General features: G+C 43.2%; 1 protein-coding gene across 2 annotated transcripts in view; it reads left to right on the top strand.

The window, feature by feature from the left end:
* Positions 1-17177, top strand: part of Arhgef28 (Rho guanine nucleotide exchange factor 28) — a 281915-nt gene that overhangs the window by 218697 nt on the left and 46041 nt on the right. For both annotated transcript variants that reach the window (XM_060385610.1, XM_021639568.2), the window contains 7 exons: positions 3020-3142; positions 4203-4320; positions 6574-6828; positions 8933-9009; positions 13360-13538; positions 14496-14587; positions 16519-16701. In XM_060385610.1, coding sequence (XP_060241593.1) covers positions 3020-3142; positions 4203-4320; positions 6574-6828; positions 8933-9009; positions 13360-13538; positions 14496-14587; positions 16519-16701 — 1027 coding nt within the window. The remainder of the gene's footprint in view (positions 1-3019; positions 3143-4202; positions 4321-6573; positions 6829-8932; positions 9010-13359; positions 13539-14495; positions 14588-16518; positions 16702-17177) is intronic.

Here is a 17177-nt window from a genome sequence, read left to right as displayed (position 1 = left end):
CCATTCTGTTTCTATGATGTATGTACCATGCAGTTTTTATTCTTGTTGCTCTACAGTACTGCTTGAGATCAGGGATGGAGATACCCCCAGAAGATCTGTTATTGTAGAGCATTGTTTTAGCAATTTTGTTTTGTTTTGTTTTTCTATATGAAATCAAGTTCTATAAAGAATTATGTTGGTATTTTGATGAGAATTGTGTTGAATTTTTAGATTCCTTTTGGCAGGATGGCCATTTTCACTATGTTAATCCTATCATCCCATGAGCATGGGAGATCTTTCCATCTTCTGATATCTTCAATTTCTTTCTTCAGAGTCTTGAAGTTTTTTTTCACACAGATCTTTCACTTGCTTTGTTAGAGTCATACCAAGGTACTTATATTATTTGTGGTTATCATAAAGGGTGTTGTTTCCCTAATTTCTTTCTCTGCACTTTTGTCTTTTATACACAGGGCTTCTGATTTTTTTGAGTTAATTTTGTATCCAGAGTGAGGTAACCCAGAAGCAGAAAGACACACATGGTATATACTCACTCATAAGTGGATATTACCCATATAATATAGGATAAACATACTAAAATCTATACTCCTAAAGAAGCTAAACAACAAAGAAGACCCTAGGGAAGATGCTCATTCCTCTTTCAGAAGGACAAATGTGATAAACATTGGAAGCAGGAGAAGATAGGTAACAGGACAGGAGCATACCACAGAGGGCCTCTGAAAAATTCTACCGATCGAGGTATCAAAGCAGAGGCTGAGACAGAGTGTAGGGAATCTTATGAAAGAAGGAGGAGACAGAAAGATCTGGAGGGGACAGGAGATACAAAAGGAGAGCAACAGAGCTAAAAAAGAAAAAAACAAAAACAAAAAAACCTGAGCCCTGAGAGCCCTGCAGAGACTGCTACCTCAACCAAGGACTATGCATGGAGAGGACCTAAAACCCAAGCTCAGATGTAGTCCATAGACTCAGTCTCCAAGTGGGGTCCCTAGTAAGGGTAGGAGGGGCTGTCTCTGGTATGAATTCAGTGACAGGTTCTCTGATCACCTCCCCCTGGCGACTGCAGCCTTGCCAGTTTATAGAGGAAGACAGTGTAACCAGTCCTGATGAGACCTGATAGGCTAGGGTCAAATAGAAGGAAAGTGGGACCTCCCCTATCAGTGGACTAGGGGAGGGGCATAGGGGAAGAAGGAGGAAGGGAGGATGGGATTTGGGAGGAGACAAGGGAGGGGGGCTACAGCCTGGATACAAATGGAATAAATGATAATATTAAAAAATAAAAAACAGTGTTTCCTCATGCACATTTCCAACATGCTTACTTCCCTCTCGCTCCTGCTCCGACCTCCTCTCAAGTCCTGGAAACTCTTTGTTTCTGTCATTTTCAAAACTGTTGGATAAGTGGAAATAGGTAGTATGTAGTTTTTAGGGGATTGGCACAATTCTTTTAATCGTCTCAGTGGTTCATGCTTTTTTTTTTTTTTCCTAGCGAATAGTATTGCATGCTGTGGATGTACCTGGCTTTTGAAAGTTACTCATTTGTAGGAGGATATCTTGTTTCTGGTTTATACTTATTGCAGATAAAGTTGTCATGCTTAGGTATACATTCTTGTACAAACCCAAGTTTTGACTTTTTGGAATAAATTTTTAAAAATTTAATTTCTGGATTTTCTAATTAGGATTTTTTAAGTGACTTTTGTAACATTGGAGTTCTTTTTTTATTTCTTTCCTTTTCTGTTTTTGTGCAATTATTGAAAGGCCATTTTTTCCTATTGAGCTATTTTTTTTTTTTTGAGCCAAAATTTACTTGTGCATCCTGGGTTTCTATTCATGTCTGCTGAGCCCTATGTCTGCATCTTTTCATTCCAGCTTGAAAATTCACACTGTAGTAATCTGGAAAACTGAACATTGGAGTCTTCCTGCTGTACAGAGGATGTTTTAAAGGTTTTCTTTGCATTTCCTGTAAATGGAAGAATAATCTTCCTCATATTTATAAAGAGCTAGCTACAATTATTCTGATAAGATTTGGGTTAAGTGTATTCTGTACCTGGGAAGAACTGACACCTTTGTATTTTGATTCTTCCGCTCTGTGAACTCGGTGAAGCTCTCTATTCATATGCACATGTTTTTTTTGCCTGCATGTACGTCATGCCTGGCACCATTGGAGGTCACAGAGGGCATCAGATCTCCTGGAGCTGGAATTACAGAAGTTTTTGCATTTCCATGTGTGTGCTGGGAAACAAACTCTGCTTTTCCGCAAGAACGCTGCTAAACCACCGCTCTAGCCCCTGGTCATTTAGAGTGTTGAAGAATCAGTATTGTAGTTCTCACTACACGAGTGTTTTGTTACACTTTATTTTAGCAACTGTGGATCATTTTAAACAACATATTCAGAAATATCATCATCAACACTGATAAAACTGAGCAAAGATGATGGAATGCATTTTAAATGCTTTTCTGGGGAGCCTTTCTGTTGTAATGACCTTCCTTGTGGAGATGATTGTATAGAGCTTTTGTGATCTTAAAAAAAAAATAACAGCTAAATTATGTAGCCAACCCTTTCACACTGCTTTATGTCTCTGAATTTTGAGAACATCTCCTTGCAGACTAGACCGATGGAAACATTCAACCCACGTCTTTCTTTCCTTTTCTCGCTCAGTTAATAAATTAACATTTTGGTTATTCTCCATTCTGATTCTTATCATGGCCAGTGATTACTTGTGATGTCAGATACTTGATGTAAAAGATAGTACTATTACAGGTTTTAATACTGAAGTTGTATAAAAATGGAGCAAAAATTAAAGCGTTGGATGTTTTTCATTTCATTGTTTTATGATTAGTTCAGTACAATGAGATCCTGTTATGTTAGCCCTTACTACTTTCATTTTAATTTAAGAAGTGCCTGGGAGAAGGAGAGAGTGATTGTGTTTGGGAAAGCCATGATGGTTTGAAATACACAAAAACTACATATTCTTTTCTCTATGAACATAATGGCTGCATTTATAAACCATTATGGAAATGTTCTCAGTTTTCAGAAGAAAATGCAAGTAAAATGAAGAAGATCTATGGAGAATTCTGCAGCCATCACAAAGAAGCCATGAGCCTCTTTAAAGAGCTCCAACAGAACAAAAAGTTTCAGAATTTTATTAAGGTAAGTTATTCACCATCATTGTGGCGTAGGCGTCCAGTGTGGGACGACAGTTCACACTTGTGTCTTAATGAACTAAACAAGTTTCATATTTTGATTCTGTTTCTCAGGGGAAGAAGGAAATGATGGGTTTGACAAAGATGGAAAGTCTAGATGGTAGTAAAACATTTCTCCCAGACGATTTCAGTTGCTGTCTTGTATCTGTAAGGCTGTGCTCTCTAAGCTTCTGAGGATAATGGCAGTAGTCTGGAAAGTGGTTTCATGCCCTGACAAGCTGTGTGTCAGAAAAATCAAAATAAAAGCAAATAGAGAATCTGTGTACCCCATGGATTTGCTTCAGGGTCAATTTACTTGAATCAAGTCCATGATATCATATAATTTCATCTATGTCCTTCTGAATGTATTATCTTCTAAAGTATCATGACAGCATCAGCACACTTAAGTCAGTTATCAGTCATTTTTCTGATATCTTCAATTTTCACTATTCATCTCCTAAAACTGCATCGGTAAGCCCGGATCTGGACAAGGTTCGCTGCCGAGTGTGGCAGTTGCCTCTTAAGCCGCCCTTAACTAGAGCCCTCTTTCTCCCTTCTTCCCCACCTTTCACACTCATTTTAGTTCGTCCAGGCTCTGGCTTCCTATGTGTTCATGTGTCATCTTATGAGTTCTGCCAGATTCTCCTCTGGTTTCTTTTCACATGTATGCTTAGGGGGCCTTAAACTTAAAAATGTTTTGAAATGCTTAGGAAAAGGATTGCTCTGTGAGAAGGGACTTGAAGTGCAAAGGCAGAGGGAAGCTTGCTAGAAAAGCAAATAGTGAAAATGCTCAGATTTCTGTTACTGTCCAAGAGTGTTTGGTGTTCCTGAACCTGGAGCTTGCTCGTTTGGGAATTGGAAGTACAGCAGATCAGTGTATCTTGAAACTTCTCCATACCTTGAACTAGAGTGGCTAATGATGAAAGTACAAAATGCAAGTGTGGACCGACTATACAATCGCAGATTTTGTTGTTATTTATTTCTCAAGTAAAATAATTGTTATGTATAAAATGTATATGCTTCTCAAGATCCGAAATAGCAACCTTTTGGCTCGCCGCCGAGGAATCCCAGAGTGCATCCTGCTTGTCACCCAGCGCATCACAAAATACCCAGTCTTGGTGGAAAGGATCCTGCAGTACACAAAGGGTGAGAGATTACTTCTGGGACAACCTTTGCCTCTCTTGTTAGTTCTAGTCACAACCGAGGTTCTGAGGAGCCCTGAATGTTGTGCTTTCCACTCACAGATGCTTTCACTGTGAGCAACCTGTTAAAGCCTTTGAGTTGGAGTTCATTTGGGGACATTGCTTTATTTTTTATTACATTTATTTTGTGGGGGATCGTTAGAGGAGAACTTGCAGAAGCTGTTTCTTTCCTGCCTCGGCTTTCACGGTTCTTTAGAATTTGATGCACAAAGGAATATAAAACGTGTACAGGGAAAGCGTCACAGATTTGGCAGTCAGCAAAAAAATGAATACAGAATTAAGGCTTCTCATTTTGTATTGTGTGGATTCTCTTAACAGTCTACACTACCCCAGAGACAAAACTGTCAGGTGATGTTAGTCCACTAGCCTTGCTCCAGGATTCGTCCCACGCCAAGTTCCCGGCAGACCAGACGTTCTGATCCACTCAGCGCAAGCTGTGACTGTGAGCTCTGTCTGTCCACAGAGTCCCGTGGTGGCACACAGCTGCCTCCTGCTCAGGGCAGGCTTTGCCAAAGGTCGCTCCTGGGTCCTCTGGTTCATAGGACTGTTCATAGGACTGTAGTGCTCCTCAGCTTCACCAGCTGTCCTTCCTTCACAGGGAGGCGTGTTTACACGCAGACGCTGAGTCAGTGGATGTGAGTGGAGCTTGGGCGGCGTTGGTAAAGACCCCTGTCCGACTTTGAGCCTTCTCTTGGAATAACTCCGGGTCTTCTGTTAGTTCAACCTCACTTTTCTTTCCCAGTTTTGAAATAATTTCTCGAGGAGTGAACCCTCTGTGGAAGGGAAGGGCCCTGTCAGGGAGAGGGGAGTAGGAGGGCAGGGAGAGCCTCTTTGTTGGAACGTGGGGACCCCGTGCCTTCTAGGGGCGTTGTGGTACTGCTTGCAGGCATCTGTGTGTGCACTGAGAATTCCCAAAAGAAGAGACCTTTGGAGGAGTGGTTCTGCTCCTCCTGGCTGCGCTTTCTAAGCATGTGTTTCTGCAGCTGCAGACATGGGAGTGCCTTTGGATTGTCTGCCAGTTTTCTTTCTCTTCGCCTCCCTCTTCCTCCCCTCCTGTTAGCTCTTCAGGTCCAGGCACCTGAGCAAATATCAACTAGCTGATCTTTATCATCAAATAAAAAAATAGCTAAGGGCCCTTTCATCTGTGGTTTCCAGAAGCTGTCCTAGGAGCACCTCCAGAGTCTTTTCACTCCCCAGGCAGTAGAGGTGAGAGGAGTGGCCAGGGGTTTAAAGAGTAACAGGAACTCGTGACAGTCTGTTCTGTATGCGTAAGCCTGGATCACTGCTTTGAGGCACAGTGCCTGGGGCCCTCAAAATATTTTCATTTCTTTCATAATCAGGAGAAAAGAATAACAGGTCAAAAACATTTTCATTATGATTCTCAATTTTATGCTAATGTGGTTTTGAATAAAAAATAAATAAAAAAAAAATAACCCAGAAGGCAAATGAGTCTGGGGCCATTTAAATTGCCCTGTTGCTCCATTTCAGAGGACAGGAGCTTGGCCCCACAGCTGGCTTCCGTCTTTAGAAAACAGTGTGCGGTCACTTGTTTGCTTGTTTCTAGGAAGGGAGGAGGCCTTCCTAGACAAAGCCCCAGTTTATATTATATTTGCCAGCTTTTGTTGTTCTTGTTGCTGTGAACAAGCTACCTGATGAGCACCCACTTCAGGAAGGAAGGGTTTGTTTTGTGTCACAGTTTGAGGGGATGCAGTCTGTCATGACAGGAACACAGGGCAGTGTGAGGCAGTTAGCCACACGTATCTGCAGACAGGGAGCCAGGGGAGACGGGCTGCAGCTCTTTTTTTGCTTCTCGGTTTCTGTCCCGTCTGGGTCCCCCGGCCATGCGATGGTACTGTCCACACTGAAAGTGGGATCTCCTAAGCTCAGCTGCTCTAGGGACTCTCACAGAAATGTCCAGAAGCATGCTTCCTGGGTAATTCCAAATGCAGGCACACAGACAATGAAGATAAACGCTCACACTGCTACCCAGAGCAGCCAGACATCTCACTGTCTGCTGATACTGCTGATGCCAGCCTCCTCTGTCAAATGTTGCACCGCTTCTGGGTGGTGGTGCAGAGAGACATTGCAATACTTGAATTTAACCCAACATCTTTCTTATGGGATCTCTGTTATATTTAAAGACTTAAAAAATAATCGCTCTCAGTATTCTGGTTTGTTATAATTTTCTTTCATGCAGAAAAGACTGAAGAACACAAAGACCTGTGCAAAGCTCTTGGTTTAATTAAAGACATGATCGCAGCTGTGGATCTAAAAGTCAGCGAATATGAGAAGAACCAAAAATGGCTTGAGATCCTGAATAAAATTGAGAACAAAACGTACACAAAGCTAAAAAATGGCCACGTGTTTAGAAAGCAGGCCCTGATGAGCAAAGAAAGGGCTGTCCTGCACCACGGCCTTGTTTACTGGAAAACCGCTACAGGCCGTTTCAAAGGTACCGTGGCTCTGCCAATCCAACCTCCCCTTCTGTACACATTACTCATTCAACAGAGGACAGACTTCCCAAAGAGAAATGGTCGTGACTTGCAGGTACACCTACACAAACCCTTGACTGTTCTGTTGAAACATCAAGTCGTGGCGTTCAGTAGGTAATCGTGACTGGGTGATACACAGGTTTGGCTGGACCCTGCTGTCCCCAGCAAAATCCTTTGCGTGGACTTTGATGCACATGAGAGCTTGTGGTATGGGAAGTCAAAGGAGTTGAGGGTTCTGTACACTGTTGGCATAGAAATATTTTGCTAAATGAAGTGTGTTGAAAGCAAGCAGAGCATACACCTACACAGTGAGGGGCTGCTGCATGCCAGGACAGCCCGGGGCATCCAGACCATGGAGGGGAGAAATGAGGAAGCACCAAATATCATTTCTGTTATTAAGTAACAGGATCCCTCTACCTGTACACTGGCCCTGGGGAGGTGCCTTCTCACTGGTACGATGTGCTAACAGGCTTAAGCTTGACTCTGTTAGTCTGCTTAGGCTCCAACTGTTTATTTAGGCTCCCAGGGTCTTAAGTTTAGCTAACACCTTGCCTGTCCTGTGTCTTCTTATACCTCTGGGGTCTGAAAAACTGACTGGGGCTCAAGTCTTCTTCCAGAGATGCCAATATTTCTTTTCTTTTCTTTTCTTTTCTTTTCTTTTCTTTTCTTTTCTTTTCTTTTCTTTTCTTTTCTTTCCTTCTTTCTTTTCTTCTTTCTTTCTTTTCTTTCTTTCTCTCTCTCTCTATCTCTCTCTCTCTCCTTCCTTCCTTCTTTGTTCCTTTTTTGTTTTTTGTTTTTTGTTTTTGTTTTTGTTTTTGAGATAGGGTTTCTTTGTGTAGCCATGACTGTCCTGGACTCACTTTGTAGACCAGGCTTGCCTCGAACTCACAGATCCACCTGCCTCTGCCTCTGCCTCTGCCTCCCTGAGTGCTGGGATTACAGGTGTGCATCACCGTGGCTGGCTGAGACTCGAATTTATTGATCAGGATCTGAAGGCCAAGCTTAAAGGCTAGCCTGTTCAGCTTCCACCACTGCCTCTAAGGACCTTGCATTTAGTATCCTTCATCTTACCCACATTCTTAGACAAGGAGATGGATCTATTCCCTATTATAGTTGTTTGAAGGTTTTTGCCCACCAGAGGATGAGCAGGCTGTGATGGGAATTCACACAAAGGCACTTGCTGCTGAACAGCTTGCATTGTTGTCTTGGAACACTACTAATTGCAATCCACACAGTGCCACTTCTCTTTGTTCACCGAATGGAATCATCTTTGTGGATTAGACTATATAGTGGTTGTGTGTATGTGTGTGTGTGGGGATTCCTGCAAAGTTTTCAAGGGAAATAGAGAAATCAACTCTACTCAGGCCTAGACAGAGGAGGGTTCCCTCCATTGCCTGACGTGGAAGAGGCTCCCTTACTCTTTTTTTTTTTTTTCTCCTGAGACAGGGCTTCTCTGTGTATTCCTGGCTGTACTGGAACTCACTCTGTGGACCAGGCTCACCTCGAACTCACAGAGATGGACCTACCTCTGCCTCTTGAGTGCTGGGATTAAGGCGTGAGCCTCCACCACATCCAGCCATCCAGCACTCCCTTACATTTATAAAAAGCTACGTGTCCCCCTAAAAGCAAGAGGATATTCCGTACTCTTAGAGCCTTCCTCATAGAAGGGCGGCTTGGATGCATTGGCACGAGGTCTTGATATATAACTCAGGCTGGCCTCAGACTTACAGCCCTCTGGCCTCAGCCTCCCAAGCACTGAGATTGCAAATGTCCATCATCTCACCATCTCAGAGCCTTCTTTTACACTGGATTTTTTTTTTCATCTTGAAAACTGTTCTTAAACATTTTCCAGAGATTTGCCTCACTTAAACAACTTTCTATGCATTTTAACTATGATAGATATTAACTATCATAATGAAAGGGTTTTTAAAGTAAAAGTTTCTTAGGAAAGTCTTTCATTTTTGTTAAACTGATTTAAATGTCAAGCATGAAAATTAAAATAGCGATAAAGTCATGTAGGCTGTGGTTTCCCTCATTAGTCCTGTTGTGTTTCTGTCTTTGAAGATATCCTAGCTCTGCTTCTAACGGATGTGCTGCTCTTCTTACAAGAGAAAGACCAGAAGTACGTCTTTGCAGCTGTTGTAAGTATGCACCCAGGCACATTTTACTACCTAGTGATGTATTTCCTTCAACAATGCCTGAAGCTCCTGATTAAAAAGTCACTTGAATGTGTCCATACTATATTCCCGCTGCTGTAACAGATTTCATAGCTGGTTCAGCAGGCAGGTTGATCAATTCTGAAAACAGTGAGAGGCTGCAGCACTGATGGGGAATGGACACTAACCCGGGGCTTCACCTACCTCCTTCCTGCCTGGATTTCTGGGTCTTGCCTCTGGCCTCTGGCCTCATCCCCATCCCCATCCCCTGTGCTCAGCTCTGGCAACTGAGGCATTGGTGTTGAGCTTGCCATTCTCAGTGTCTTGCTCTTTTTCCCTGGATGGTCCTTTTACTGCCCACCTGCCTGCCTAATCTATAACCTACTGTGATAATGCCCCTTCTGCCAAGCAAGAGAACACCATAATTTCTAAAGGAGATTATTTTCTTTTCACTTTTCGTAGTGCTGGGTATTGAACCCAGGACTTTGCACATACTAGACAAATGTTTTCCTACTGAACTACAGCCTCAGGCTTGAAGACATTCTCGTTGGTGCCATAGTGGCTCATTGTTAGCTCATAACTGGATTTTAGCATGCTTGTTAGCATACTTTTAAACTTGTTTGTTTGTTTCTTATGCCTCTACCTCCCTTCCCCACCCCAGTCCTTCCAACATCAGGTAGGAGAGAAAGGGTAGTGGGCAGAGCGGGTATAGTTCTTTTTGGCTACTTTCTGCTCTTTAGTGTCATTGGGTTCCTTGGGACAAGTCTAATCTTCATTTCAGGATATCTCCAACTTCATGTCAAGCTGCATCAACAGCAACCAGGAGCAGCAGCAGCCGCCTTCTATCATCTGCCCCTTTCTGGCTCTGGGCTCTGGGCTCTGACCTTTTGTCTCTCTCTAAAGTCCTCAGAATTAAACTATCTGCAGCTGGCAAAGATCTCCTTGCAGAGCTCGCACAAGGCAAATAACTTGCTGCTGTAAATAACCTGCAACAGCCTCATGACCCACACCTGGGATTAAAGCAAAAACATGTTTACAATAACATAACTGGGTTTTTAAGACACCGAAACCTTCTACTACATTTCCTCCCTTTAGTAAAAAAAAAAAAAAAAAAAAAAAAATTGGCTTTTTCTCTAATATGAATGAGACTTGTTGATGTTTTCGTAAGAGAAGATTATCAATGAACCAAATACATTTTGGATTAATAATTTCTTCTATAACTGGTAGCTCTCGGCTGCTCTTGTTCGGAATGGCTCATACTTTTTGCTGCTGAGCCTCAAGCTAGGACTCCAAAGCTCCTTCCTAATGGCAAGAGGTTACCTTGTATGTGATTCTTTTTTTTAATAATTTATTTAATTTTTATTTTATGTGCATTACTGTGAAGGTGTCAGATCCCTTGGAACTGGCATTACAGACAGCTGTGAGCTGCCATGTGGGTGGTGGGGATTGAACCTGGGTCCTTTGGAAGAGTAGACAGCACTCTTAACCACTGAGCCATCTCTCCAGCCCCTGTATGTGACTCTTGAACCTGTATCCAATAACACTTTTTACTACAGCATCTACAAACCCTGGACGCTGAGAACCCAGTGCTGACAGAAATGGCTCCTTTGAGTCTCTGATGGAAAGTACCGTATTTCTCAGAATTAACACACCAGCGATTTTGAACTCTGAGGCTTTTAGTGGCTTGGTCACAATTTCTTTTCAAATAACCAAGTTTACTGCAGTTGAAGCACTAAGCATTTTGATATGTAAGCCTTTTAGTGGCTACTGGGAAAGCTAATGGTGGTAATCTCTTAACCCAAGGCTGCTCCTCTGGCAGCTCAGTTTGTATGGCCTTCTGCTCCTTCCAGCTACTCAGCCCACCCAGAGACTGTGAGAACTTGACACCAAAAGTACAAGGAGCAAGAAAGGGTAGCAATTTTTGGGAAACTCTGGCTGTCAGTTACCAGATCTAAACCTTTCCCCCCTCCCTTTTCCAGCAGTTCTGTTTGCTTCCCAAGTGCTTCTGTTTCTACCCAGAATCTCTAGACTTGCACAGCCAACTCTGCAATCCTTTCAAAAGCGAGAACTGGGGGACCCTTCTGATTTTCTTATTATATCCATTTTTTTTTGTTTCTTGTATTCCTCCATATCCACTTGCAAATCTTCTAATTCATCAGTCATTCTCCCAATCTTTTTTGGAGTTAGAATAGAGGAATAAGATTAAGCAAAACCAGAAAATCCCTTCTGGGGGCAACCAGAAGAGAACCCAGCAACAATAGCCACAATAAACTTTTTGACACCCTGAAACAATATATGCATTTCTTCACACCCTGCTGTCTCCTTCACAGCATTAGAACCCAGACTTTCCATTATTTTAAGCCCTACATCGGGCACCACTTGTTGGCATTCTTTTTCAAGTATTTTATTTGCATTCCTAGGAGTACATGTTCACTGCCAAGGTGAGTCATGCTTTCTGAGTTGTATAGCTGGTGTTTATAAATTAAACAAGAATATAGTCCAGAATAGCCAGGCTTCTGTTTCTACTAAGCACTAAGCACCCACACTCTGAAAAGTAGAAGCTCCTACTCACAGATGTTGATAACAACAACAACAACAACAACAAAGGCTTTAAAATGCTACAGGACAAACAAAATATCCCTGCAGACTGCATTAGACCCTTGTATCATCAATGTGTGACATCTCTTCCCAGAGCTGATATGTTGTCTGCTGAATCTTGTTTATCACTACTGTTTGTGTAGTTAATATAAATAATGACAAGCATGCCCTTGATGCCTTCTGGCTGGTGGTTTAATTAATTTTCCTTTCCACCCTTTATTTATTCTTCACTTTTGAAAGATCTGGCCACCACCTCCCTTTCTCTGGAATACTGACCTACTGCTAATAATTTCATTTTATTCTGTATCAAGCAACTCAAACCCACCTTGCATTTTTACATACAGAAAGAGGAAGCTGAAACACAGATCTCCAATACTAAAAGCCATCTTAATAATGCTTAGTGGACCTCTCTCATTGCAGAGGTCAGGATTCAACATCTTTAAAACTGATGTACCCTCTATTTCCAGAAGCCATGCATGGGACTGGGTAGACCAGCAGTCTGTTCCACCATGATCTCTCTCTCTCTCTCTCTCTCTCTCTCTCTCTCTCTCTCTCTCTCTCTTCTTTCTCCATACTTCTCTGGAAAACATGAAAAGCAGCCTAGAGATGTGTTGGCCAATAACCCCAGATGTGGCATTGCTGTGCAGTGCTGGGAAGGCAAGCCAGCACTGGGAAGTCAGCAGTGGGGAATGGCGAACTCTGGATAAAAGCTTCACTCAGTCCACAGGGAAGAAACAAAACCAGATGCTGCAACCAGCTCTGTAAACAGTGGTGGGAGCCGCAGACTAAGGCAGATCCCATACTCCGCATACTTCTCACCCTGCAGACATTCCTTTGGCCTTTTAACCACAGCTCTTGAGCCAGGTGTGGGGCTATTGAGGTCTTCTACTGTGAGGCTCCAGGGCATGGCATGGAGACACCACAGTAAATGTTGGGAGAAGTTTTCTCATTATATACCTTGGACACCAACTCTTAGACTTTCTTCCAATTTCCCTCGGATGGAATTATGTCAAATCCTTTCCTGCAGATGTCAGTTGCATGCCTATTCTGTGACAGGCCATGTGTCTGGTGTATGAAGATGAGTTTAAGCCCCTTCCTGCTCACCAAGCGTTCATCTGGTTGGGAAGGAGGAGTCACCTCCAGGCAGAGCTGCAGTAGTCCTGGCGCTGAGGTCTGTAAGGCTGGGGCATAAGTAGCTGGTGATGCCCAGGTGCTGTCAGGTCTCCTCTGCCCACTTCTACACTTCATTTGGTGACCTACTCCCTTATTTCCTATGGTTCTGTTTCCAGCGCTGTCTTCTAATTATTGCCAAATCCAGTGAATTCTGGGTTCTCATCCTTCCCAATCTTGTTGTGATGTCAGATATACTGTTTTCTTTCTTTTTTTCTTTAAATTCTTTCTTCCTCAGCCACAGGAGTTGAATCTTTTTCCTTTACCTGAGGGTCTTTTAAAAATTGCCCTTTTTAACTACCAGTATTTTTTAAATTACTTATTTTTAAAAATCCATATGTGTCTGTGTGGGTATGCCTATGTGAGGGCAGAGGCTGGAAGAAAGCATGTTTCTTGGAGCTGGAGTTACAGGTAGTTTTGAGCCACCCGGTGTAGGTACGGGGAACCAAGCTTGGGGCCTCTGCAAAAGCAGGATTTGCTGTTGGCCACTTAGCCATCTTTCCAGACTCTAAATTGCCAACCTTAAGGATAATTATTCCCCTAAGTCTTCATTCTTAACTCTTCCAGGACCAGAAGCCTTCAGTCATCTCCCTTCAGAAGCTTATTGCCAGAGAGGTTGCTAATGAGGAGAGAGGCATGTTTCTGATCAGTGCTTCATCAGCCGGTCCCGAGATGTATGAAATCCACACCAATTCCAAGGAGGAACGAAATAACTGGATGAGGCGGATCCAGCAGGCAGTAGAGAGGTAACGTCGCTGTCTTTATCTATAGAATGTCCTTGTTCAGTCTCAGAATGTGTTCTAACCATGTCCTCCCTGCATGAACACCTTGCCTCAGCCAGAACTGCCTGCTTCCTGACCTTTGCCCCTGCCTGCTGTAGCCTGTCACCTGCAGCTCTGTCCTCTGCATACCTCCCCGCATGCTGTGCCTTCCCGCCCTACCTGTGTGCTTTGGTGTGGCTCCTGCTCCCTGCTTCATGAAGACCTCTTCAGACCAGGTGTTCTGTGTCACACCCGAGATGCTGTCACACCCACTTTCTAAGCCATTGATTTGGTGCTTGTCACCTATTTCCTGTAGGGTTGTGTTTTACATGCAGGTGTGCCTGTGTTTCCATAGATTGGAAGCTCCTTGAGAGCAGGTACCGTGTCTTCTGTTTCTGTGTTTGCCTGAGGAACCATTCAAATAAATGGCTGGTGAATCTCATTGTTCTCAGTTAACATATTGCTTGTTACTCATGTAAGGAGGCTTTTGACAAATGAGGGGTGAGGATGGGGGTGGTAATTCCTACTGGTAATTCGGTTAGTTGGATGAGCGTGGTACTCTGTTAAATTGCTCCCACCTCTACCACACCTACTCAATGTGGAGGCTTACTATCTGTCCCTTAACCCTTCCACCCTAGCTCTGTCAAGAGGAGTTCCCTAATTGTACAAAACCCAAAACTTTATCTTAGTTGGGTGTAATAACAATCCCACTGTTGCTGCTGCTTTGAACGTATGTTGTAGCATGTGAATACTCAAGAAAATGAATCTCTTGGAAAGCTGGAACAACCAATTCTCTTTGTGCTGATTTTTATTTGTTTGTTTGTTTCTTTCTTTATTTTTGCCTTTGTGGATAGTTCTCTTGCCAAGTTCCCGTGTTTTTCTCATAAGCTTAGAAATCCTTGGAACTGGTTTCAGTGATGCCTTGACTGTTGTCTTTTAAAGTTGTCCAGAAGAAGAAGGAGGAAGGACAAGTGAGTCTGATGAAGAGAGGCGAAAAGCTGAAGCCAGGGTGGCCAAAATTCAGCAATGTCAAGGTACGTGTGCAGCTCTGGCTTCTGGCTCCTGTGTTCTTGAGTGGTGGGAAAATCGTGATGTCATGAGTCAAAGCGATGCCACTGAGTGTACCTGAGGTCCACACTGCCCACCCTCCACCAGAACCACCATCAAGAGACAAGGGATGAATAACCAAGATGCTCATGCAAATACACAGAACACATATGAAATCATGGTGTAGGGCCTTGTGGTGCTGGCGAGCCTTGGAGTCTCTGCCATGTTAAGCTCCTGTGACTAGACAAAGAATCCACCAGGTAGGGCATCGAGTGCACTGTGAAGCTGAGAGATACATTTATCTCACTAATTCTTCACTCCAGGCCTTACAACTAGAGCCTCGTAGGGAAGTCATTAAAATTTTGTCGTCTGCTCCTCGGCTCCCTGAACCAACTGAGGCAGAGACTCACTGGATTCCATGTTAGTTAGGGTCTCTAGTAACTAAGACTCATGTAACCTATTGAAGTCAGGGGAAAATTGACGAATGCAGAGGTCCTCATAGAAACGAGATGTTTAGAAGCAGAACCATAAGCTGCCTCTGGCTTTGACCAAGACAGACTGAAGACTGAGGCTTCTCAGCCCTCACTCATTGCGGAGAGGGCTGCCTCAGTTCTCTTTCCTGAGCTGGGTATTCAGTCTAAATAGAAGATTATCCTTTCCTGAGTTGAGTATTCAGACTTAATAGAAGTCATCAACATTAAAAGAAAAAAAACTTGGCAAGATTTTCTGGTATTTGGGAAAGGTACATTTATTTATCAAGTGCAGTGGATGGTAGGGGAGATATTATCACTTGTAGGAGGTCATAGTCACAAGTGGAGGCATCAGAAATTGAATCTGGCTCTCTCCACCTGTTATAGTAAATAATAGAAAGGTATTAGGCTATATATTATTTATTATTAAGCCTAAGATTATCATGGCAGTATTATTTAACCCACTCTCACAAATAATAAGACACAGACACATGTTAGATTTATAATTGCCTTATTTACCTTGGGCCAGGCAGATATTTCACTTACACAGTCTCAATAACCTCACCATCCATCTCCCAGCCCCCATCCAATGCTATCCACCTTAATCCTCCTAAATTGGACTACCTTTCATCAATAATCTCATGGTACTTGCTTTTATTTTTTTAATCTTTCCATGCCATCATTTGGAGTCTGTATTTAAAATGGCCTTTTATTTAGACAGAAAAGGGAAATTGTTGGAGGTTGGTCTAATGCTAATTACTGGCCCTTAAGATCTGGTTACTGCCAGCCAGATACACCCATCCTTGTTCCTGTAAACCTGCCTAAAACATTATACCTGATTGGTTCATTAAATGGCCTATACCTGGGCAGGGCAGAATGGGGTAGGCGTGGCTAAGGTTCACAGGCGTGGAGAGGACAGAAAGAATCATGAGAATCACAGGACAGAGGGGGCCGGGAAGAGAGAAGGAAGGAGGAGGCCACCATGGGTTAGCGTGGAGAAAGAACCACGTGGGACTGGAGAAAGGGCTCCGAGGATGGCGTGGAAAGGCCCAGATAAAGAATAAAAGCGAGCGCTGTGGGTTATAGATGACAGGTAGTCCAGTTTGGGAGGATCAAGTGGATGGCATTGGATGGGGGCTGGGAGGTGGATGGTGAGGTTATTGAGACTGTGTAAGGGAAATATCTGTCCAGCCCAAGGGAAAGAAGGTATTTCTAAATCTAACACGTGTCTGTGTCTTATTATTTGTGATAGCGGGTTAAATAATACTGCTGTAATAACCTTGGGGCTAATAATAATAACCTTTCTATTATTTATTACAACACCCACCCAACAAAAGTGTGGGGCCAGACTGCTTGCTAAATCATGGTGTCTTTTTCTCCTAACTTGATATTCGTATTAGTTTTGTGGCCACACTCGTGGTAACCTTCTAATGAACAATGTTACACAGAAATACTCAGCAACCAAGACCAGCAGATTTGCACATACCTGGAAGAAAAGCTGCATATCTATGCCGAACTTGGGGAACTGAGTGGCTTTGAGGATGTCCATCTGGAACCCCATCTGCTCATCAAACCTGACCCCGGAGAGCCTCCCCAGGCAGCCTCCCTGCTGGCAGCAGCCCTGAAAGAAGGCAAGTTGCGCTGGAAATGTTTTGCTTTGCCAGATTCAGAATGCGCTTACTGGGTGCCTACCCACCCCATGCCATGCATGGTGGCCTAGGTGCGTGCCGAATGAGAGAGTATACTTATTCTTATAGAACCTATGTTCCAGAAATTTCAAAATATAAAGAAGTAAGCACATAAGATTGTAAGTATGAGTGCTATAAGGAAAATAATCAAAATCGGGAAGCGGGGAATTATGGAGTTGTAGAGAGGGAGTGACTAGTATTTACATTGATGGCCATGATGGTTGGCAATGAAAGCAGAGTGGTAGACCGCTTTGGGACATGTTTGGGAAATAAAGTGAAGGAGGCTGACAAGCATTCATGATGCCCCTCCCACATGACAAAGCCTTAATGGACCAAATCACCTGCTCTCATACTGAGCCAGTGGTTTCAGCTTTCTTCTTTCTACCAAATCTCTCCTGATGAGGGGTTAGAAATCCATT

The sequence above is a fragment of the Meriones unguiculatus genome, chromosome 6 (genome assembly GCF_030254825.1).
Source record: "Meriones unguiculatus strain TT.TT164.6M chromosome 6, Bangor_MerUng_6.1, whole genome shotgun sequence".
NCBI lineage: Eukaryota > Metazoa > Chordata > Mammalia > Rodentia > Muridae > Meriones > Meriones unguiculatus.
Note: the sequence above shows the minus strand (reverse complement) of the source record. Positions and strands in the feature narration are given on the sequence as shown.